Raw genomic sequence first — 22,260 nt, forward strand, 5'->3', positions numbered from 1 at the left:
TAAAGGCCTCTCATTTGTGCCCACTACGCATTGTATAGACTTTTACGCCATAGTTGACTTTCAGTAGTTTTTTCGCAATTTACGTTTGAAAGAATTTTATGGCGTCACTAACTCCGTCAACTCGTTCGTCTCTGTCACTCAAGGCACCGAGACCGGATAAGTGAGACAGACACAAGAGCAACAGGAGGGGAATAACACTGATCAACCATCTATTATTGGGCAAAAAACACAGTTCAGAGGTAAAAGCACTTTCATACCACCACAGAAGAGAAATGCCTCTATAGACACATATTGTAGACTAGTTGAACATGATGTGTCTCAACTTCTCTCTACAAAAAGACAATACAAAGTAGCATACAACCTTACGAGAGAACAAAGGACTGAATTGGAGTCCCTCAAAAAGGATAACTCGATGATCATAAAAAGTGCTGATAAAGGGGGAGCAATTGTAATATTGGACCGGATTAAGTATATTGAAGAAGTACAAAGACAACTAAGTAATGCATCTTTTTATAGAAAACTGAACTGTGATCCAACTACAGAGTTCAAACAGAGGATCCATAAAAAACTTGATGATCTCTTACAAGACAATGAAATCACGAAACCAGAGTACACATTCATGAAGGTGGACAGCCCAGTGACCCCAGTCTTGTACATCCTCCCCAAGATTCACAAAAAGTACACGGACACACCTCCGGGCAGACCTATTGTCAGCTATTGGCTATTGGCTGCTTAACAGAAAATATTTCAGCCTTTGTGGACTTTTTTTTACAGCCATTAGTCATATCACTCCCCTCTTACATCAAAGATTCCATGGAATTTCTAAAAATGTTACAATCTATTACAGTCCCGGACCGGTGTCTATTGGTCACCATGGACAATTGAGTCCTTATATACAAATGTCCCAATTGAGAGTGGACTCAGAGCTGCAGAATTCTTCTTAAACCAAAGGACAGAATATACACAGAGCACTAAAAGTATTGTAGATCTGTTGGAAATTGTGTTGGCATCCAATTTCTTCATGTTTGATTCTGATTATTACTTGCAGATCTCCGGGACGAGCATGGGGTCCAAGTTAGCCCCCAGCTTTGCCTCTTTGTTCTGTGGCTTTTTTGAAGAAGTTGTTCTCTGTGGAACCCGTAACCCTTATCTACAATACATCGCACATTGGAAGAGGTATATTGACGACATATTTTTTGTTTGGAGCGATACTGAATCATCACTCAAGGAATTTCTCAAGTTCATTAATGATAACGACTATAATCTGAAATTTACCATCGAGTGGCATGAACATCAAATGAACTTTTTAGACATTTTAATCCACAAGAAAGACAATAGACTACATACCAGTTTGTTCAGAAAGCCGACTGACCGTAACTCGATACTGCATGGCACATCCTTCAGAAAGCCGACTGACCGCAACTCGATACTGCATGGCACATCCTATCATCCCATTCCCTTGAAGAAAAGCTTGCCTTGCTCACAGTTCAATCGGATACATCGGAACTGTAGCTCAAACTCTGACTATAACTTACAAGCTGAGGACTTGCAAAAACGTTTTGAGCAGAGACAATATAATCCAGCATGGATCACAGAATCCCCCCCAAAATTTGACACTATCTCCAAAAACGACTGTCTTTACAAAAAAAATATTAAAACGGAGCCCTCCAGATTGAACTGTATCATTCAATACTCACCACTAGGGAGGGAATTCAAGAAAATTATTAAGAAGCATTGGCACATCATAAAAACTGATCCCAAACTAAAAGACATTAAAGATTTTTTATTGCCACCTCGTATTGTTTTTAAGAGGGCAACTAATTTGAATTCCTTGCTTGTCCGTGCAAACCTGCCTCCATGTTGTCAACCACATTTTTTACAAGCGACACCATATGGCAATTACAGATGTGGCCACTGTGCCAGATGTAACTTTACTCATAAAACTCAAACATTCCTACATCCTAGGACTGGTAAAACCTTTAGAATCCGTGGCATTATTACATGTAACACTGCTAATGTTATTTACATGTTAAAATCCCCTTGTGGCTTAGCCTATATTGGGAAAACAACAAGACCTCTTAAAATCAGAATATCGGAGCACAGATCAAATATTCGTAACAAAGACAATAAAAGTTCAGTAGCCATTCACTTCACACAAGCTCAACATAATGGGCCTCATGTATCAACGTTGCGTACAGCGATATTTGAGCGTATATGGGGTGTACGCCAAAACGGCTGCGCTACTTGGCATTTATCAATGTGGTCGTTGGCGTACGCTGCGCTGAAAATATACACCAGGTCGAGAGGTGGTGTAAATTATACACCAAAATGAACCAGCGCTGGAATCCACATAAAAATGAAGATGATCAACATGATAAACAGTGCCATTATACAAATCAATGCATATGTTACATAAATAACACTTTCCTGATTATACTACATAATAATCAATACAAATCCCGCCTTTGCGGGATTGTTATGGAGCACGATCCGTGGTCACAGCGCTGACTGCAAAGAAAGCGCTGCTCGCCCTTTTCTCCAGACTTCGAGCCTGGAGCCAGAGCAGCGCTGAGCTTAACTTCATGTGGTGTGATCATTTTAGACTATGAAATTGATAATAACAACTGTAGTTTCGTCATTCCCTTAATTCGCCCGTGCTGCAACCAGGTTTTGTCGTCTCCATTTGGTTGTCACAATAAAATAAATACAGAAATACATTTAAAAAATAAAGAAATCTGACAGATTAGGCGTGTCTTATTAATTGAGCGAGCAAATATCCACATGTCAAGAATTATTGACATGTGAAAAGAGAATACAGTGGTCCCTCGCTATAACGCCGTTCACCTGTTGTGGCCTCGGAGTCTCGCGGAGTATTTAGTCCAATTTTGCATGCCTTTTTTTTACAGTGTTCTGTGTTCTGCGTATCTGTTTATAAGAATCTTGTTGCCCAGAAGAGAAAAGAGCGCCAACAACTACTCTTAGCTGTGTTTGTCACACAGAAACACACACCTGCTGCAGCGAGGTGTGAGTGGAAAAAGGTGCGGCGTCAGGACGCAGAGGCCCGATCTGTGAAATACTGGTGAGTCACTATTAATAATTTCTTATGTGTCCAACCTCGAAGGTTGATCATTAAAATTAATTCGTTAGTTCTAAATGCCATCATAATTATTTATAGGAAAACGTTCTATTTTTATTTCTCAAACAAATGTTTGGGCCTGAAAACAGTTTGGTATTATTTTCCTACTAAGGTTTGAACTTTGAGAGTGTTTACACACGAGAGAAAAGTGAAAAAATGTTCATGCCTGATTGAGAAAGTGTATAAACTGTGTAGTGAGGGGTTTTACAGCTTTGAAATGTCTATAATAATTGTAAAAAATAACGCTGACTACGTCGCGGTTTCGCATATTACGGGCTATTTTTTAGAACATAACTGCAGTGATTAATGAGGGACCACTGTAACACTTTATTGATTATATACTAAAAAACAATTGATACGACGGCCGCTTTTGACGCTCTATTGGCATGCGTCGTGATTGGTGGAGTTCTTTTTCATTGCCGTCTCCCGGCTTCCATGTCGTAAAATGAGGGTGTGTCTGAAGCGGAGTCTGAATATTTATGGGCGTGTTTATTATAATTACGATCGTTTCCACCTGCTGCATTTATCAAGATCACGTCAGGCGTACGCCAGAAATGGGCAGGTGCGCACTGCTTGATACATGTCACGGCAACTTTGGTGTATTTCAAGTTTACGCCGTAAATTTACGCCACAAGTGTGCAACATTTATACATGAGGCCCAATGTGAGCACACTAAGATACATTGGGATAGAACAAGTAAAACTCACGAACGGTGGCGGTGATATTAATCAAAATGTACTCAAAAGAGAAAGTTATTGGATCTACACTCTGGACACTCTCAATCCTAAAGGACTCAACGAGGATTTTGATATCAGACCTTTTTTGTGATTCTCCTATGCAGCTTTGTCATTACCACTCCAGTGTCAATATTGTTGTCTTTTGCTAACATGCCCCTGTTGTGTTGTTCAGTGTTGATCAAAATGCTTTTATACAGACTTAATGTTCCATTCGAGCATCTTGTGTCGATTATATTTGCACCAGATGGATGCACTGTCCTTTTTAGGTCTTTTTTGGTCTATTGACCAATAGTTTTTACAGTATTTTATGATGGTATACACCTGATGTTCATGACTGTAAAAAGAGTACAAATATGTGTGTATATGTGTGTTTATACGTGTTAAATGTGTGTGTGTGTTTTTTTTTTTTAAATTTACGTGTCACTAATCTTTGTCAGTATATAAACAGGTGCGTCCAGGCACAATCATTATGTCTGATGAAGGGCTAGGCCCGAAACATCACCCTTGGTGCTATTAAAGATTTGTTGGGAGCTAATTGGCTGTGCGGATCTGTACTTCATAATATTACACATCCACTCATTTTGCACTCAAATGATGTCTGGACAAAAGCTCACAATATTTTTAAATGTAGAACTACAACTCAGAGATATTCTTCACTGTGGTATAACAGTGAAATTTGTATTGGGGGAAAATCTGTGTATTGGGAGCAATGGTCATCTAAAGGCATAAACACTCTTGGTGATCTATTTGAAGATGGTGTATTATTATCATATGATCAGGTAGATATGATGGGTAGAGATAATTTTTGGAAATATTTACAAATTAGGAGCTGCACTGGCTCAGTACCATGCATTCTCTGTGATAATGAAATTATAAATTTTATGAAGCTCCCACTGATAAAGCGTAGGGCCTCTCAATTCTATAAAGTTGCTAGTCTTGCCATTACTAATGACACTAATAGTCTCAAAGGAAGCTGGCAAAAAGACCTGGGTCATGAATATCAATCCGATAAGTGGGAAACAAAATAGTGGCAGAGTGTAGTAAATACATGAGAGAGGCCAGGAGTAAAATTACATATTACAAAGTTTTGCACAGGTATTATTTTACTCTATCACGATTGTTCACAATGAAACTGTCAGGGGATGATCTGTGCTGGAAATGTAGAAGGGAAAGGGGAACTTTTATTCATTGTATTTGGGATTGCTCACTCATCACATCTCTTTGGGAGAAGGTCATATATATTTTAAGTGGCTAGCTTGGTTTCGATATACCACTCCGTCCAGAGATTTGTCTACTGGGAGACAAAAGCTGTCTTCTGAATGTCTCCAAAAAATATTTCACAGTGGTTTTTGTAAGCTTGATTACAACTTGTCAAATTATTTTGAGACACTGACTCCGACTGTACCCAGTATTCGAGAATGAGCCAGTGTAATGATTGAAACAGTTTCATACGAATGTATGCTAACAAGGTTAGCTGAAGGTGGAAACGAAAGAGACAGCGTCTCATTCTACGACAGTTTCTGGGACTATCTGAAAGTAGAAGAGCCTCATGCCTAAAAACATGGTCCCCTAGATCAGATTATGTATTCTTGTATTTTATTTTTATATGTAATGTATCTTTCTGTGAACACCATGTACCATGATTGTGAAAAGATAATAAATATTTGAATTAAAAAAAAAAAATCCCTTGGAAAGACTCCCTCAGGCCCCTCTTCTCTTCACCCTGTACACCTCTGACTTCGGCTACAACTCTGAGCTGCGTCACATCCAGAACTTCGCAGATAACACAGCCATTGTTGGATGCATCAGGGATGACAGAGAGGAGGACTACAGGAGCCTAGTGAAGGACTTTGCTGCCGGGTGCCACACAAATGATCTACAGCTCAAAACCTTGAAGACAGAGCAGCTGGACAGCAAACTGGACTGGACAACCCACACTAACCATCTGTATAGGAAGGGACAGAGCAGGCTGTACTTTCTTTAGAGGCTGTGATTGTTTAACATCTGCAGGAAACTCCTGTGGATGTTCTATCAGTGTGTGGTAGCCAGCGTCTACTCTTACACCGTGGTGTGCTTGAGGGGAGCAGCACATCCAAGAAGGACAATCCAGGCTGGACAATCCGATCAGGCGGGCTGGCTCTGTGGTTGGCATGAAGTTGGACTCTCTAGTGATGGTGGCAGAGAACACTGGACAAACGTCTGGCATTATGGACGATGTCAGTCACCCACTGCACCCCCTCATCAGCAACCAGAGGAGCCTCTTCAGCCACAGACTGCTCCTCCCCAAGTGCAGGACCAACAGACTGAAAAACTCCTTTGTCCCTCAGGCCATCAAATTGTACAACTCCTCACTCAGTGGGAGGAGAAGTAACAGGAAGACAGAGAACTGGAAGGAGAGAAATAGTAGTAGCCAGTAAACCAGTAGTTCTGGTATTTATATTTATATTTACTTTTTGCAAATTGTTTCTTACTTCTACTTTTGATACTCTGTGTGCTTCCTACCATGTACAAAATGCACTGTTTTTACATAATGAGGTGAAAATTGTTACATATTACACCATTATTACATAATGTGGTGCTTACAGGGTTTTTGTCCTGCTGAAAGATGAACCGTCACCCCAGTCTGATCTCAAGAGCGCTCTGGAGCAGGTTTTCATCCAGGATGTCTCTGTACATTGCTGCATTCATCTTTCCCTCAATCTTGACTAGTCTCCCAGTTTGTGCTGCTGAAAAACATCCCCACAGCATGATGGTGCCACCACCATGCTTCACTATAATGATGGTGCTTGGTTTCCTCCAAACATGATGCCTGACAGTCACGCCAAAGAGTTTAATCTTTGTCTTATCAGACCAGAGAATTTTGTTTCTCATGGTCTGAGAGTACTTCAGGTGCCTTTTGGCAAACTCCAGGTGGGCTGTCCTGTGCCTTTTACTAAGGAGTGGCTTCTGTCTGGCCACACTACCATACAGGCCTGATTGGTGAATTGCTGCAGAGATGGTTGTCCTTCTGGAAGGTTCTCCTCGCTCCACAGAAGGATGCTAGCGCTCTGAGAGTGACCACTGGGTTCTTGCTCACCTCCCTGACTGAAGTCCTTTTGCCCTGATTGCTCAGTTTAGACAGGTGGTGAGCCCTAGGAAGAGACCTGGTGGATCCAAATGTTTTCTGTTTACAGATGATGGAGGGCACTGACCTCATTGGGACCTTCAAAGCAGCAGAAATGTTTCTCTACCCTTCCCCAGATTAGTGCCTCAAAGCAATCCTGTCTCTGAGGTCTACAGACAATTCCTTTGAGTTCATGCTTGGTTTGTACTCTGACATGCACTGTCAACTGTGGGACCTTATATGTAGACAGGTGTGTGTCTTTCCATATCATGTCCAGTCAACTGTGGACTCCAATTAAGCTGTAGAAACATCTCAAGGATGATCAGTGGAAACAGGATTCACCTGAGCTCAATTTTGAGCTTCATGTCAAAGGTTGTGAACACTATTATATTTTTAAAAAATTTGCAAAAGTCTCAGAAAAAAAAAGAGTGGCTTCAATCTGGCCACTATACCATACAGGCCTGATTGGTGGGTTGCTGCAGTGATAGTTTTCCTTCTGGAAGGTTCTCCTCTCTCCACAGAGGAATGCTGGAACTCTGATGGAGTGAGCATCGGGTTCTTGGTCACCTCCCTGCATTTGAGCTTAATTCTGAGCTTCATGGCCAAGGCTGTGAATACGAATGTACATGTGATTTCTTAGTTTTTTTGTTTTGTTTTAATGAACTTCTAAATCTAAAATCTAAAAAAACAAAAAAACAAAAAACAAAACAAAAAAACCTTTTTTCACATTGTTAGTATGGGGTATTGTGTGTAGAATTTTGAGGAAAAAAAATGAATTTAATACATTTTGGAATAAGGCTGTAAAATAACAAAATGTGGAAAAAGTGCTGTGAATACCTTCCAGATGCACTGTATGTAAGTCCACATATTTACATAATTGATTTAATGGCCATGTTGCTCCAGCACCATTTGTGTTCGTGAACATCAGGTGAGTAATGTGGATCAAAGATTTCAAGCCTTTAAGCAGATGTACTGTTGGAAGATTTTATTTCAAACTTTTAGTTAAAAAATGCCATTCCAGGGTTCTTTGTAGGAAGAACAATGTTTTTACAAATGCTGTGTTGACTTTTGCTTCAGAGCTCAAGTATTTTGGGATCTTGGCACATCAGGATGAAGTCAAGCTGGTGCCACTCCCCGAAGCACAGTGTGAGCATTTATGAATGAAAAAAGAACCATTTACATTATGGTAAATGTGGAAAAGTATCAAAGCAGCAAATTAATTTCTGCCCAGAAAGAGGCCAACCCCAGACAGCAATCCTCAGTTCCCTGAGTTAGCAACAATAATATTTCCTATGTAGGTGACAACAATTTAAAAAAAAAAAGCAGAATGAGAAGCAGCTATTCTGAAGGAGTGATATCTGTTTGTTAGAAAATACACAAATCTATTGTGCAAGCACTAGTGTGCAATCAAAAAATTATTTCATCTGTGCAGTTTACTTGCAAGGCAACCAAATAAGAGGTATGCTGTGTGATCACAGATCATTTTGATTTACAGTGTTTGTTACTGCACTCCAAATTTCAGATTTTTCATTGAAACATCAGATTTGACGACTACTTCTGGTCTTATTTTTCATAATTCCATGCAGATTCAAGCCTGTCTTGCTTCTTACAACCTAATTTGACATTTAAAACTTATACAAAAAACAAACAAACAAACAAAAAAAAGAGTTAAAATAGTTTGCTTATGTTTTGTTAGAGTGCCTCCCAGATTTAATTTAACCTTTATTTAATTAGGTTAGTCCCACTGAGATCGAGATCTTTTTTGCAAGGGAGACCTGGACAAGTAGTTTCCAATTCATCGAACCTGTATGTCTTTAAATGTGGGAGGAAACCCACGCAAACACGGGAAGAACATGCAAACTCCACACAGAAAGGCCACAAGTGGGAATCGATCCCATGGCCTTCTTGCTGGCAACAGTGCTAACCACTGAGGTACCGTGCTGCTATTACAGATTACAGCTTTATACAACATTATTTGTACAAAAAAAAAAGAAATTAAAAATTCCAATACCCATCCTTGGCATTGTATAAACAAAGTATACATGTAGAAAGATCTCACAGCAGCATGGAGACTGAATCCAGTTTTTCTTTGTTGAGAAATGAGATGACATTGTCACAGAAGAGAGGCCGGTACTTTTTCTGGGCCTCTGGTTGCCATGTTTTCATTTTCATCAAGCAAAAGGCTCGTTCGTCCCCAATGTGTCCAGATTGGAATAGCTGCTCAGTGTCTCAGCACCATAAGTGTCCATATTGAGATGTCCAGTAGACAATGGGACAGTCTTCGGAATCGTCCAAAGTCATTGAGAGCCTTTGTCAATCAACCAAGAAATATCTCCAGTCCTGGAAATGAGTAACAATCATGAGACACGTGTTTGATAAGAGTATAACACACTGGGTTGGTAACAAGTCCCTACATCTAGCCCCTGTTATGTCCGCCAAGGATATAATAAAATAATCTGCGTTTATTTATTCTTTTGTCTGCCTGTTAGCAGGATTACACCTAAACAACTGCACAAATTTTGATGAAATTTTCACCATAGATGCATATTAGACCATGGAAGACGCCACTGAATTTTGGTGTCAACCCAGATCCAGATTCTGGATCAAGATTTAACTTTATATAGGCTTTGAAGAATTATGTCAAAACTACTTCAGGGATTCTCACCAAATTTGCACCGCAGATACATAGATATTAGGGCATAGAAGACTCCACTAAATTTTGTAGGTGGTCTGGATACAGATTCTGGATTGATTTACCTTTATATAGGCTTTGAAGGATTACTTGAAAACTACTACTTCATAGATTCTCCTCAAATTTGCACCACAGATCGATATTAGGCCATGGAAAACTCCACTGAATTTCGGAGGTGATCCAGATCCAGACTGGCGGAGGTCAGAAATCTCTGATTGCTCTTGTTGTGAAATTAGGGCACACATGTATGCTGAGTAATCCCCACTTGTAATCTGTACCATGCCATTCATTTGGCTCAGTGTTTGCTTGCTCACTTTAGTAAATAAATTGGCATTTGCTGAAGTATGACGTGTGTTCTGATGCTGTATTGCTGACCTGTGTTTTGTGGCACACATGAAAAAGTCAAAATGGAAAAGAATAAACACAATAAAAAAAACCTGCGACTATAGGGGATAATACATTTAAAAAGTTACAACAATCAATAGTTTGTCTTCTGTGATATTGGTCAATTTGATCATCCTCAAATTCAAATTCTGATGAGCTCATGTGGCATGTCCATTTAAAATATGGTGAAAATCAGACAATTTGCTCATGTCATTTTGGGCACAAGAATTAATATTCTATTCAGTAAAATGTGCAGATATTGGGCATGTTTAATTTCTAATTGTGGCCACCAGGGAGCCGAGTCTAGGAAACCTTGTTTAGGCAAAATTTTGACAAAGATGTCATAGTATGTCAAGGTGAAACTCGGTACACAATGTCAGCTCACTAAGCTGTTTAATAGGTTTGGCGTTTCACTTCTAATTTTAGGTACCAGAGAACAGATCCTCTGAAACCTAGTGAACATAACACCACAAGGACTTAATGGATCATGACAAAAATTGCTACTGTAGATTATACCTTACTAAGACCTTGCACAAGTTTGAGGTTGTGTTTGGTAACTCAGTATTACCCTTGGTTTGTGTGCAAGTGCATTATAATGATATATGAAGAAGACAATGCTAGAGAAGGCAATGCTATGAAAATATTCTCACAGCAACACAATGGTATTCAAGAACAAGAAAAATAACAGCTGTTTGTCACAAATTTTCCATGTGATAAAATTAATGAAGTCAAGAATCTGTGTTTTCTGTCGTAGCGAGATACCATTCATGTTTTCTTTCACAATAAATCTTGACAAACTTAAAGGACATGTCGCACCAAAATATGTTGATCCACCGGGATTACTTTGTGCACTTCCGTGACCGGTTTCAAAGTATACAGCATTCACAGCAAACGGCTACAGAGATGTCCGAAAACAAAGTACTCGTGAGTACACGGGTGTTTCTGACAGGTGACGTAGCTACTAGAAGCGTTTCAGCACGCGCTTCAATGGAATGTAGCTGCTAATGTTAAGAACTGAGATACAGATTAATTCCAAAGTTGACATAAGTGTGATGTTGTGTTATGATGACTTGTTTTTAAGTAAAAATGGTTCATTTTGATGCAGTCACAGCAAAAGCAGCAGCTCTGAGAAGGTTTAGTGCACCTGCTGCCATGAGCCATAAAAGCAGCCTGTCAATAAACAATCTGTGCTTCAGGTTCAGCTTTGTGCACGATTAATTATGAGTGTTGTTATCAATGATGTTGTTGCCCATTTGGCTGCTCCCATTTTTGTTCGGGGTCGCCACAGCGGATACAGCCAGATCCACATTGGTATTTGGCACAAGTTTTACGCCGGATGCCCTTCCTGACGCAACTCCAGTGCAACCTGGAGAAACACAGACAGCCACTGGTCTTTCAAAGAGGTCTCCCATCCAAGTACTAACCAGGTCTCGCACTGCTTAGCTTCTGAGATCTGACGGGATCAGGCATACACAGAGCAGATCAGCTGCCAAGTGTTATCAATAAAAATCTCAAAAAATACATCTGCTGCCAGGAAAAAATGTTGTGGATACATTCACAGCGGCAGGAGCCTCTTATCAGCTGCACAGCGCGCACGCGCACACACACACACACACACACACACACACACACACACACACACACACAGCTCCAAATTCACACTCAAAGTAAAAAAAAAGAGCTTGCCACAAAACACAAAAGGGATAAAATCATGACCATGCCACACTCACCCAGTGCTAGATTGTTTTTTCCAAATGTAAACTCCACATGATTAAAGCACTCCATGCATGCATGCATGCACGCCGGCTGCGGCTCCGCCTTTAGTTCTCTCACAGTTGTGGATAAAGTTCATTAACTCCTGGCAATAATGTATTCTGACTTTTTCCAATGTAATAAATCCATCTCCATCCAGGCAGTCTGCAAAAACAGCGTTATGAAGATGTCCCATGTCCATGTTCACAGCTTCAGTAAACCAGCATCCACACAAACAGCGCGTCACCACAGTTTATGTTCCAAAATCTGACAGTCTAAAAAAGTTAAGAGTTTCATGGTGAAGTGTGTCGTCTCTTGTCTGTAAATCCGAGCCATCACTTTCGAACAAAAGCTCAGCAGCTTCGTTTTCAGACGGAGCAGGTTTGTTTCCCTCTGTCTGTTAGTCACCAGGATGTTTCTGTTCATTCTAAAATGTATGTCACACTCCAAAAAATGCCAAGAATTGCCGAGTGAGATGTTTTCGGGAAATACACATGCTCACGCTCAGAGTGAAAGGAATAAAATACATCAGCGACCACTAATTATTAGCAGATGTGTGTGGAGAGACTTACAGTCATGAGTACTTTTGTGTTGTCTTGCTAACTGGGACGTTAAAAAACTTGCGACATGTCCTTTAAAGAACGTAACATCTAAGTAAGCAGAGATAAGACTTTGGCTTACTCCACATCTCGTTTCTTAATCGTCTTTCCAGATCCTAAGACTTCTGCCACTCGGGACACAATAGGATCATAGTTCATGCTGGCCACAGCGACCACCTCCTCACTCCTGTACAAGGCAATTGAAGACACAATGGGGAAAAAAGCCCCATCTTTAATCCTAACAAAATGAGCTCAGAGTTCAAAAACAAACAACAAAAACAAGATAATGTTTCAAAATAAATGATCTTCTCTGTGTTATTCTTACCTGGTATAAAATGCCACAAATTTCAGTTCATCCAAATCACCTTGAATGATGACATCATCAAAACCATCACCATAACCTTTGGAAGGATAAAATTATACACATATTTATCAAAAATGACAATCATTAATTCCCAGACGGGGTCCAAACACCTTATTTCTTATAAAAAATAAAAAAAAAGTCCTGGCGTGTCTCCCTGGGTGAGACCTCTTCGGAACACCACGGGCTGTGTGTGTTTCTCCAGATAAAAGTGGAATTGCATCAGGAAGGGCATCTGGCATAAAACCTGTGCCAAATATCAATACAGATCTGGCTGTATCTGCTGTGGCGACGCCGAACAAACGGGAACAGCTGAAAGGACAGCAACAACAACAACAACAACATGTCTGCCTGGGTGGTTGCCCCCTGGTACCCACAGTGATTCTGTTGTGTGGTGTTGTAGATGCAGCAAGGTGATGCACCAGTGCATGCTCCCAGACCAGAGTTGACATGGGTCCAGTGACATTGCTAGAAATACTGGGCCCTATGGTGGAATATAATCTAGCCGCCTCTCCCCAAGCCTGGGCACTCACATTGCTAGAAGCAACAAAACAAAAACACAGAACTCAACTTTTCTTGCAAGTTTATGAAAGTTCAATGGCCAGTAAAATGACCAATATGTATTGCATTGTTTTTAAATATACATTCATTACTGCTCTATAAGGATTTGTAGAACAGGTAATTCAGAGGGATTAAGATCTGGGCCCGTATGCACAAAGCATCTCAAAGCCCTATCAAAGAGTTCCTAACTTAGCCTAAAATTTCCTGTCAAGGAATCTTAGCCTAAGAGTGAGCCAGCAGGTGTCTGAGAGCGAATCTGAGCAAGAAGGAGACTGAAACTCCTATCTTAGTGAGGAGGCGGGGTTGACCCCATTGCTAGGTATGACATGGTCCTGTAAGAGCTGTGATTGCTTGTCCGGGAAAGGGAAGGGGAAATTTAAAAAAAACAAAATGCACTCTGCGCTCTAGCTGGACAACCGGCCTCAAATTGGGCCAGATACTGGCCTCTCTCTCCTAGCCTGTGATTGGTTGGCAGCTGAGATGCTGACGTCAGCCCATGCGTCAGCCTCATGTTTATGCTCTCCTATTGGTCATTTAGGAGAGGGAATTCCAGCGCTGGTCTCCTATTGGTTGTTGAGGAGTGGGAAGTCTCACTACAAAATGGAGACCAGTATCCGGCCCAATTCATAGCCAGACCAGTTGTTGGGCTATCTGCACTCCTACATATGAATGAACACTAAAATCAACCGATCATATAACTGCATTAAGAAATGCGTAATCGTAAAAATCATTTAATGTCACGATGATGATAATCAGCAAAATTAAATTGGGCGATCGCCTGGCCGGTCGCTAAACCTGTAAATTCTTGTGCTGCAATGCATTATGGGAGTTCTGGGTTTTGGGGTTTTAAATGTTGCTATTGTGGTTCATGTTACTTTAAAAATGTTGTTAGTGTTGTTTATTTATTTTTATTTTTGTAGTTCAATTGGTTTAGTGAGTTAAAGGTGATAGAGAGAGGTTGAATGGGGCATTAATCCTTGTTCTGTGATGTGATATGTAGCCCCCAAAAAATTGGTTGGGTCTGTAATGGCTCAGAACCTTCCTAAAAGGCTCTCTGAAACAGCTATGTTACTATGCTGGGCTTAGAATGCCTCGTTTGCTTTTAATGGCGTCGTTTCGGAGCTTATTTGGCAACCTCATTATGAAATGCACGTAGGTGTTGGCGCTGATCGGTTGCCGTTGTTTGATTGGTTGCCCTTGCTCTCACTGAAAATGCCACTAAGAGGATTAGGAAAGTCTTGTGTCGCTATTGAAGTCTGTGGACGACGGTTTAAAGCACTGTGAAGCTGCGGGTTTGAGTGAGAGGAAATCTGCGTCGTTACCAGTGATAAGAAGCTGATTCTGAACAAAAGTTGAGCGCGTTGTAGCGAAAACGAGACAACAGTAATCTTCACTAACTTATTTAACAGATCACATTTCAACATTGCTGTTGAGTGATAAATCTTGTTCCTCGCCCACCAACATGAAGTCAGCCAGAGGCTGACTGTGACATAAAGTCCAGTCACAAAATAATAATGATAATAAAAAAACGATCCGAAATAAATTTAAAAGCAAATTTAAAACAAAAGAAAATGTGATACTTACAGGCTGTACTGATTGCTGGGGTTGATTTTGTCACAGAGTCGGAACTGACCCTCTACTGAGTATTAAATGCCGACTGAAGCCAGCTCGAAATTGTGCAAGGTTTGTGAAACAGTCCTCCGTGAAATGCGCAGAGCAAAGAAATATTCGGCAGTTGTATGTACTGGGGATGCGGTTAAAAATGAATAAAAGCCAGTGATCGCGTACACTGTTTTCCATGGGAAGAATATGTAAAGATCGTAGTCCACTATGACAGCCACACCTGTAGCTCGCCATTGCTCCTCTTCCAGTGGTAGGAATGGGTGGGCACAACCTTATGAATAATTAATTTCGAAGGGGCGTGTGTGAAAGGGTGTGGGTGTGTGTGTGGGGGGGGCTATTGGTGAAAAAGTGACGTAACTTTTCTCTCAAAAACGGACTGGCCTGTTTTCTAGGGGCAATTCAAAAAAGGAGAAATACTTGAAATAGAGGTTCTGAAACTTGCTGGCACTTCGTGTGTATTCCCCACAGCGGGGAGACTCTGAACTAACACCAAAAACATGAAAAACATGATTTTGATTCTCTATCCCCTTTAAGTGTCACCATGTTGTCACCATAAGTGAAAAGTGTATCATGTATGATGCCATCTCTGTGTTGTTTTATCTGAAAAATAAGAGTGCCTCATAGTGGCAGAGTGCCAAAAAGACAAAAGCTCTCGCTTGTCTTTCATTATTTCACACAGCTCACCACCAAATGAATTGTTACACAGCTTGAAGATGTTTGAACATCTCAATTACATACCAGTTATCTACATATTAAAAGTGTGTGTGGGTGTGTGAGTTTATTAATAAGTTCAATGTAAGTACATAAAATAATTGTAAATGTGTTAAAATTGCATGCACAACAGAAGAAAGTGAAAACACTGTTGTCCATATTTAAAAATCAAATGACAAAATAGAAGTAATAATAAAAATATCAATAATACTGTCAATATAATAAAATAATGATAATATTAATGTGTCCATATGATAACAAGAAGCTAAACAATTTATAAATACATCAAGACAGTAAATTAACATAAAATAATTACATAGATCAAGCAAGTAGATTAGATTAGATTAGGTTAGATTAAACTTTATTGTCCACCTCAGTGGAAACTTGTCTTTGGTTCACCACAAAAAAAGTTTAAACAATCACAAAACATGACAGTTAATATACAATAGATAAAATTACAATAAATAATGATTTCATAAAAATTCATCCAATTTCATGTGCTGCATAACTTCTGCATAACTTCACTAGCACCTGTTCAGTAGACTGACTGCATTAGGCACAAATGACCCCCTATACACCTTCTTTGTTGCAAAAGGCATTCTGTAACGGCACCCAGAGTGCATCAGTTCAAACTCCTCAAACAAAGGATGGTCCTTGTTACTGATGATGGATTTCGTCATTCTCTGCAAAGCTGCCTGGTAAAGAACATCCAGTGACTTTTGCTCCTGACCAATCACCTTCGCTGCATTTTTAACAATTTTGTTCAGTTTGTTCTTGTTTACAACTGTGAGATACCCAAACCATACAGTTATATTGAACACAAGAACACTTTCAATGAGACTAACATAGACTTTCTGAAGAGTCTGTGAGCTCACACCAAAGCCCCTGAGTTTCCTAATCAGGAATAGTCTCTGGTTGGCTTTCTTATAAATCTCATCCACATTTTGTGAAAAACTAAGCTTGTTATCTATGAGGGTACCTAAGTACTTAAAGCTGCTCACAGCCTCAACTGGCTGGTCAGAGATAGACAAGGACTGAGTAGGACCAGAGTCACTCAGGATTAGCTCCTTAGTCTTATTTACATTGATAATCAGTGAATGCTGCCTACACCACTGTTCAACCATATGCACTTGCGCTTCATAGCTGCAGGCAGCATTCTTTTTAAAAAGACCCACAATCGCCATGTCATCAGCATATTTAAAAAGTTTAACATTATTGTCTCTTACCTGTAAGGCATTAATATACAGAGAAAACAACACAGGTGACAAAACACATCCCTGTGGTGCACCTGTACTGATCATAGTCTCATTTGACACTGCTCCATTCATGTGGACCCTCTGCGGTCGATCGATCAAAAAGTCTTTCAACCAGTGGATCAGTCCTCCATTCACCCCCAAGGAGGAGAGTTTTCCCAGCAGTATGTCAGTCTTCATTGTATTGAAAGCAGAAGTCAAATCAATGAATAAAATCCGCACAGATGAATCCTTCTGTTATAGATGACTGGCCACAGTGTTAATCAGGGTCAGTGTACCATCTTCTGTCCCCCTGAGAGGCCTATAGGCAAATTGTAGGGGGTCAAACTGAGTCTTTACAGCTGTGATGAGATGTTTGCTCACCACCCTCTCCATACATTTTGCAAGCACTGAAGTGAGTGCGATGGGACGAAAGTCATTTAAGATTGTAGATCCAGGCTTTTTAGGCAATGGCTTAATGATCGATTTTTTCCAAGATTCTGGAACAGTATGGGTATTAAGTAAAAACTGGAACAGAGCTGTCAAGGGCCCACTAAGCTGGGCGGAACACACCTTCAAAACACACCCACCCAAATGGTCTGGACCTGGTGCCTTGTGAGGCTTGATTCGAGACAGACAGTGTCCAATATGCTCCTCTGATAATTGAAGAACTCGATCCCTTGCCACATCTGCACAGACCGAAATAGCTCTGTCTTTAGCATCTGCTGAGTCGAAGTGACTATAAAACTGATTCAAGTCATTTACAAATCTAAGATTGCCCTCAACAGTGCAATGTCCCATCTGAGCTTTTTTGGACCGACCCATCATTTTATTTAGGCCTTTCCAGGCCTGACTGGGATTTCTTGTGCAGAACTTATTTTCCACTTTGGTTTTGAAATCAAGCTTTGCTTTCTGCAACTTGGCTCTGAATTCTCTCCATTTGTTTTGAAATTCCACTTTGTCAGACTTTACAAATACTGCATATTTTTCATTGAGACACACCTTTAACTCTTTGGTGATCCATGGCTTGTTGTTTGCAAAAATAGCGACAGTTTTCTTGGTGATTATAGATTGCTCGCAGAACTGTATATAAGATGTAATGCAGTCTGTGAGCTCATGTGGGTCTGTGATTGTGTCAAAAAACACGGCCCAATTTGTTGTATCGAAACAGTCTTTCAGCCTGTCCTCACTCTCTGTGTTCCACACCTGAATAGTTTTAACACAAGGCTTTGATTTGTTGTAGTGTGTTACTGACTCACTGTCATCCTACATACGGAGAATATCTCTGCTTCCTCTCTGTCTTTTCCACCAGCTTGTCTGCTTAGACACGCTTAGACACGCTTCTTAAAAGTCCTCCTCACTACTCTTTTGAGTTTGGCACCTTAGGAGCCCTCTTTATGCCTAAGGTGCTTTGCGGACAACTTTCATCTTACCAAGGGAAAATTCTAAGAAATGTCTAAGAATTCGAGGAATTCTAAGATTTTTCTTAGAATAATGCCATTAGGAGCTATTTTTAGCCTTAGGCTGCTTCGTGCATACGGGTCCTTGGCTACAAATGAGCAACATAATCCATAGATGAGCACTGGCACCAGTAGGCCTCAGGGTTGATAAAAGACTTAAGGAACTGATATAAGGAACTGACTGAAAATTTAATGGTGTTTATTCTTGGACAGAAACAATCTATATATGTTTTCTGAAAAGATTTTATTTAGATTTTCAGCAGTCCTGCCAAAAATAAATCAAGGGTACAAACAAACAAAACCCTTCCTTGTAAACTTACTCTTTTACAATATTTCTACTACAACATTTATATAACCAGCTTACTCTGGGAAGGCCTGTCACATGTGTGGCGGGCACGTGTGTGGCGGGCATGTGTATAAATTCCAGCACAATCTGGACCGGCAGTAAGGATCTAAAGACTTGCATCCAAAAACTACGAATCGTCTAGAATCGTTCACACTGACGAAGCCCTCATCAAGTGTGCTCCCCATCCCCCCCGGTATGCCAGATGTGTTGGGGGGCGCGACACATGTGCAAGACACGTGCACCACATGTATGTGGCTTTTTGCAACTCCACAGTTATGGGGCATTTAGACAAATTTCACATCCAGCTTGACAGTGATCGTCTGCTGACTGTTGTCGTGATGATAATGCGCATAGCCACACATTTTCTAAGTGTCAAGAAAGAGGTGTTAGATGTTCGTGTATGTCACCTGGAATTTGGCTGGGAGAGGGTTCAATGGACTGTCACAGCGCACACTCTGTCTTTCAGCTGCTGGTGTGTGCAAATAGTTGTAGCAACAGGTGTACGAGGCATTGGAGGCAGCTACAGTTTTACATGTTTTGCATATGATTCCTGCTTCATGCACAATTCGACCAAATTCGTACTATGTGTGAAGGGGCCCTAACTCACTGTTTCAGATAACTCGCGGCCCAATGTTGTAAACCGCAACTCGTGAGAGTTAATGGGGCTCACCTGTACTAACCACAGATGTATCTTTGAGGGTTCTAAAAATATTCAACACCTGATGTTTCACAACGTGTATGTGTAATCTGAAAAACTGAAATGGTTTAATCGGAACAAATTGCACTCATCATCAACCACTTACTCCAATTAAGGGTCACGGGGGTGGGGGGGTATCCCAGCAGTCATAGGGAGTGTGGCAGGGTACACCCTGGACAAGAGACCAGTCTGTCACAGGCACAGAACCACATATAGACAAACCAATGCATTCACACACATCTATGGACAATTTAAAGTTTCCAATCCACCTAACCTGCATGTCTTTGGATCATATAGGAGGAAGCCAGAGCACCCGAAGGGATCCCACACAAGCACGGGGAGAACATGCAAACTCTACACAGAAAGGCCACAGGTGGGAATTGATCCCATGACCTTCTCACTGTGAGGCAGCAGTGCTAACCACTAATCCACTGTGCTGCAGTGACCAAATCTAAAATGGGATAAACCAAGAAGATTTGTTTTTAACTGACCTGCATAGCGTATGGTCTTTCCAAACATGGCTGACCAGAAGTAAGGCACTGTTTTTATTTCAGAGGCTCTACCCATCATGCTGAGAGCTGCTGCTCTTCCTGTCAATAAGGTAATTACAAAAAACGAAGAAAGAACGTGTCTTTAGGCCCAACCACCATCATCATTATCGTCTCATTCAACAGCAGTATTCTGGTACATGAAACAGAGGTGTAACTCACCGTGCACGTGTGCCATCTGCCAGTGAGGAATATTCACCTTCTTATTGTTTCTTGGTGGGAAAGGAAACATCACTACATCTCCTCCGGCAAAGACACCATCAACATTTGTCTGCATCATCTGGGACAAAGTTGAGACAAACCAAAACACAGTTTTAAAATGCTGTTTGACTCTTGTGGATTGAAGCTGTTCAAAAATACCTTGTTGACAGGGATGAAGCCTTTGGAGTCTATGTGAATTCCGCTTTGCTTCAGGAAGCCTGTAGCAGGAACACATCCTGCAGGAGGACAGTCAAAGGAAACAGGTTCAATATGGAACCACAAATCACCAAATGTGAGACACATCATCTACTCAAACTCTGCTGAGCAGATGTTTGTGGTACTCTGTGGTCACTAAATAAAGCATTGCACTCATCACTCACTCATCTTCAACCGCTTTTCCGGGTTCGGGTCGCGGGGGCAACAGCTCCAGCAGGGGACCCCAGACTTCCCTTTCCTGTGCCACATTGACCACCTTTGACTGGGTGATCCCGAGGCGTTCCCAGGCCATTGTGGAGATATAATCTCTCCACCTAGTCCTGGGTCTTACCCGGGGTCTCCTCCCAGATGGACGTGCCTGGAACACCTCCCTTGGGAGGCGCCCAGGAGGCATCCTTACCAGATGCCCAAACCACCTCAGCTGGCTCCTTTCAACGCGAAGAAGCAGCGACTCTCCTCCGAGCTCCTCACAGATAACTGAACTTCTCACCCTATCTCTAAGGGAGACACCAGCCACCCTCCTGAGGAAGCCCATTTTGGCCACTTGTACCTCTAGTTCTTTCGGTCATGACCCAACACTCATGACCATAGGTGAGAGTAGGAACGAAGATTGACCAGTAGATCGAGAGCTTCGCCTTTTGGGTCAGCTCCCTTTTCATCACAACAGTATGGTAGAGCAAATGCAATACCACCCCTGCTGCGCCGATTCTCCAGCCAATCTCACGCTCCATTGTCCCCTCACTCGTGAAGAAGACCCCGAGGTACTTGAACTCCTTCACTTGGGGCAAGGCCGTATTCCTTACCTGTAGTAGGTAATCCATCGTTTCCTGCTGAGAACTATGGCCTCAGATTTAGAGGTGCTGATCCTCATCCCAGCTGCTTCACACTCGGCTGTGAACCAGTCCAGTGAGTGTTGGAGGTCACTGGCCAATGAAGCCAACAGGACCACATCATCTGCAAAAAGCAGTGATGAGACCCTGAGCCCATCAAACTGGAAACCCTCGTTTCCCAGACGACGCCTCGATATCCTGTCCATGAAAGGCATTGCACTATGCATTAAAGTATTGATTACAACCCCAATTCCAATGAAGTTGGGACGTTGTGTGAAATGTAAATAAAAACAGAATACAGTGATTTGCAAATCCTCTTCAACCTATATTCAATTGAATACACCACAAAGACAAGATATTTAATGTTCAAACTGATAGATTTTTTTTGTTTTTGTGGAAATATTTGCTCATTCTGAAATGGATGCCTACAACACATTTCAAAATGGGCAACAAAAGACTGGGAAAGTTGATGAATGCTCAAAGAACACCTGTTTGGAACATTCAACAGGTGAACAGGGTAAAAGGCTCAGCTGTTCATAAGCAAAGATGGGGTGAGGATCACCACTTTGTGAACAACTGCGTGAAAAAATAGTCCAACAGTTTAAGAACAATGTTTCTCAACGTTCATTTGCAAGGAATTTAGGTATTCCATCATCAACTGTCCATAATATAATCAAAAGATTCAGAGAATCTGGAGAACTTTCTACACGTAAGCAGCAAGGCCGAAAACCAACATTGAATCCCCATGACCTTCGATCCCTCAGGCGGCACGGCATTAAAAACTGACATCATTGTGTAAAGGATCTTACCACATGGGCTCAGGAACACTACATAAAACCATTGTCAGTTAACACAGTTCATCGCTACATCTACAAGTGCAAGTTAAAACTCTACCATGCAAAGCAAAAGCCATACATCAACAACATCCAGAAACGCCACCACCTTCTCTGGGTCCGAGCTCATTTGAATGAACAGACGCAGAGTGGAAAAGTGTGCTGTGGTCTGATGAGTCCACATTTCAAATTGTTTTTGGAAATCATGGACGTCGTGTCTTCCGGACAAAAGAGGAAA

At 41.2% G+C, this 22,260-nt stretch overlaps 1 protein-coding gene across 2 annotated transcripts in view; it reads right to left on the reverse strand.

Moving 5' to 3' along the window:
- Positions 1-9,166: 9,166 nt before the first annotated feature.
- LOC117510490 (apoptosis-inducing factor 3) overlaps positions 9,167-22,260 on the reverse strand; it is an 86,317-nt gene continuing 73,223 nt past the window's right edge. For both annotated transcript variants that reach the window (XM_034170220.1, XM_034170219.1), the window contains exons 15-20: positions 20,303-20,379; positions 20,105-20,222; positions 19,886-19,984; positions 12,729-12,804; positions 12,486-12,590; positions 9,167-9,316 (exon numbers count right to left, since the gene is read on the reverse strand). In XM_034170220.1, the coding sequence (XP_034026111.1) occupies positions 9,274-9,316; positions 12,486-12,590; positions 12,729-12,804; positions 19,886-19,984; positions 20,105-20,222; positions 20,303-20,379 (518 nt within the window). In that variant the 3' untranslated portion in view covers positions 9,167-9,273. The remainder of the gene's footprint in view (positions 9,317-12,485; positions 12,591-12,728; positions 12,805-19,885; positions 19,985-20,104; positions 20,223-20,302; positions 20,380-22,260) is intronic.

Source organism: Thalassophryne amazonica, chromosome 5 (assembly GCF_902500255.1).
Source record: "Thalassophryne amazonica chromosome 5, fThaAma1.1, whole genome shotgun sequence".
NCBI classification, from domain to species: domain Eukaryota; kingdom Metazoa; phylum Chordata; class Actinopteri; order Batrachoidiformes; family Batrachoididae; genus Thalassophryne; species Thalassophryne amazonica.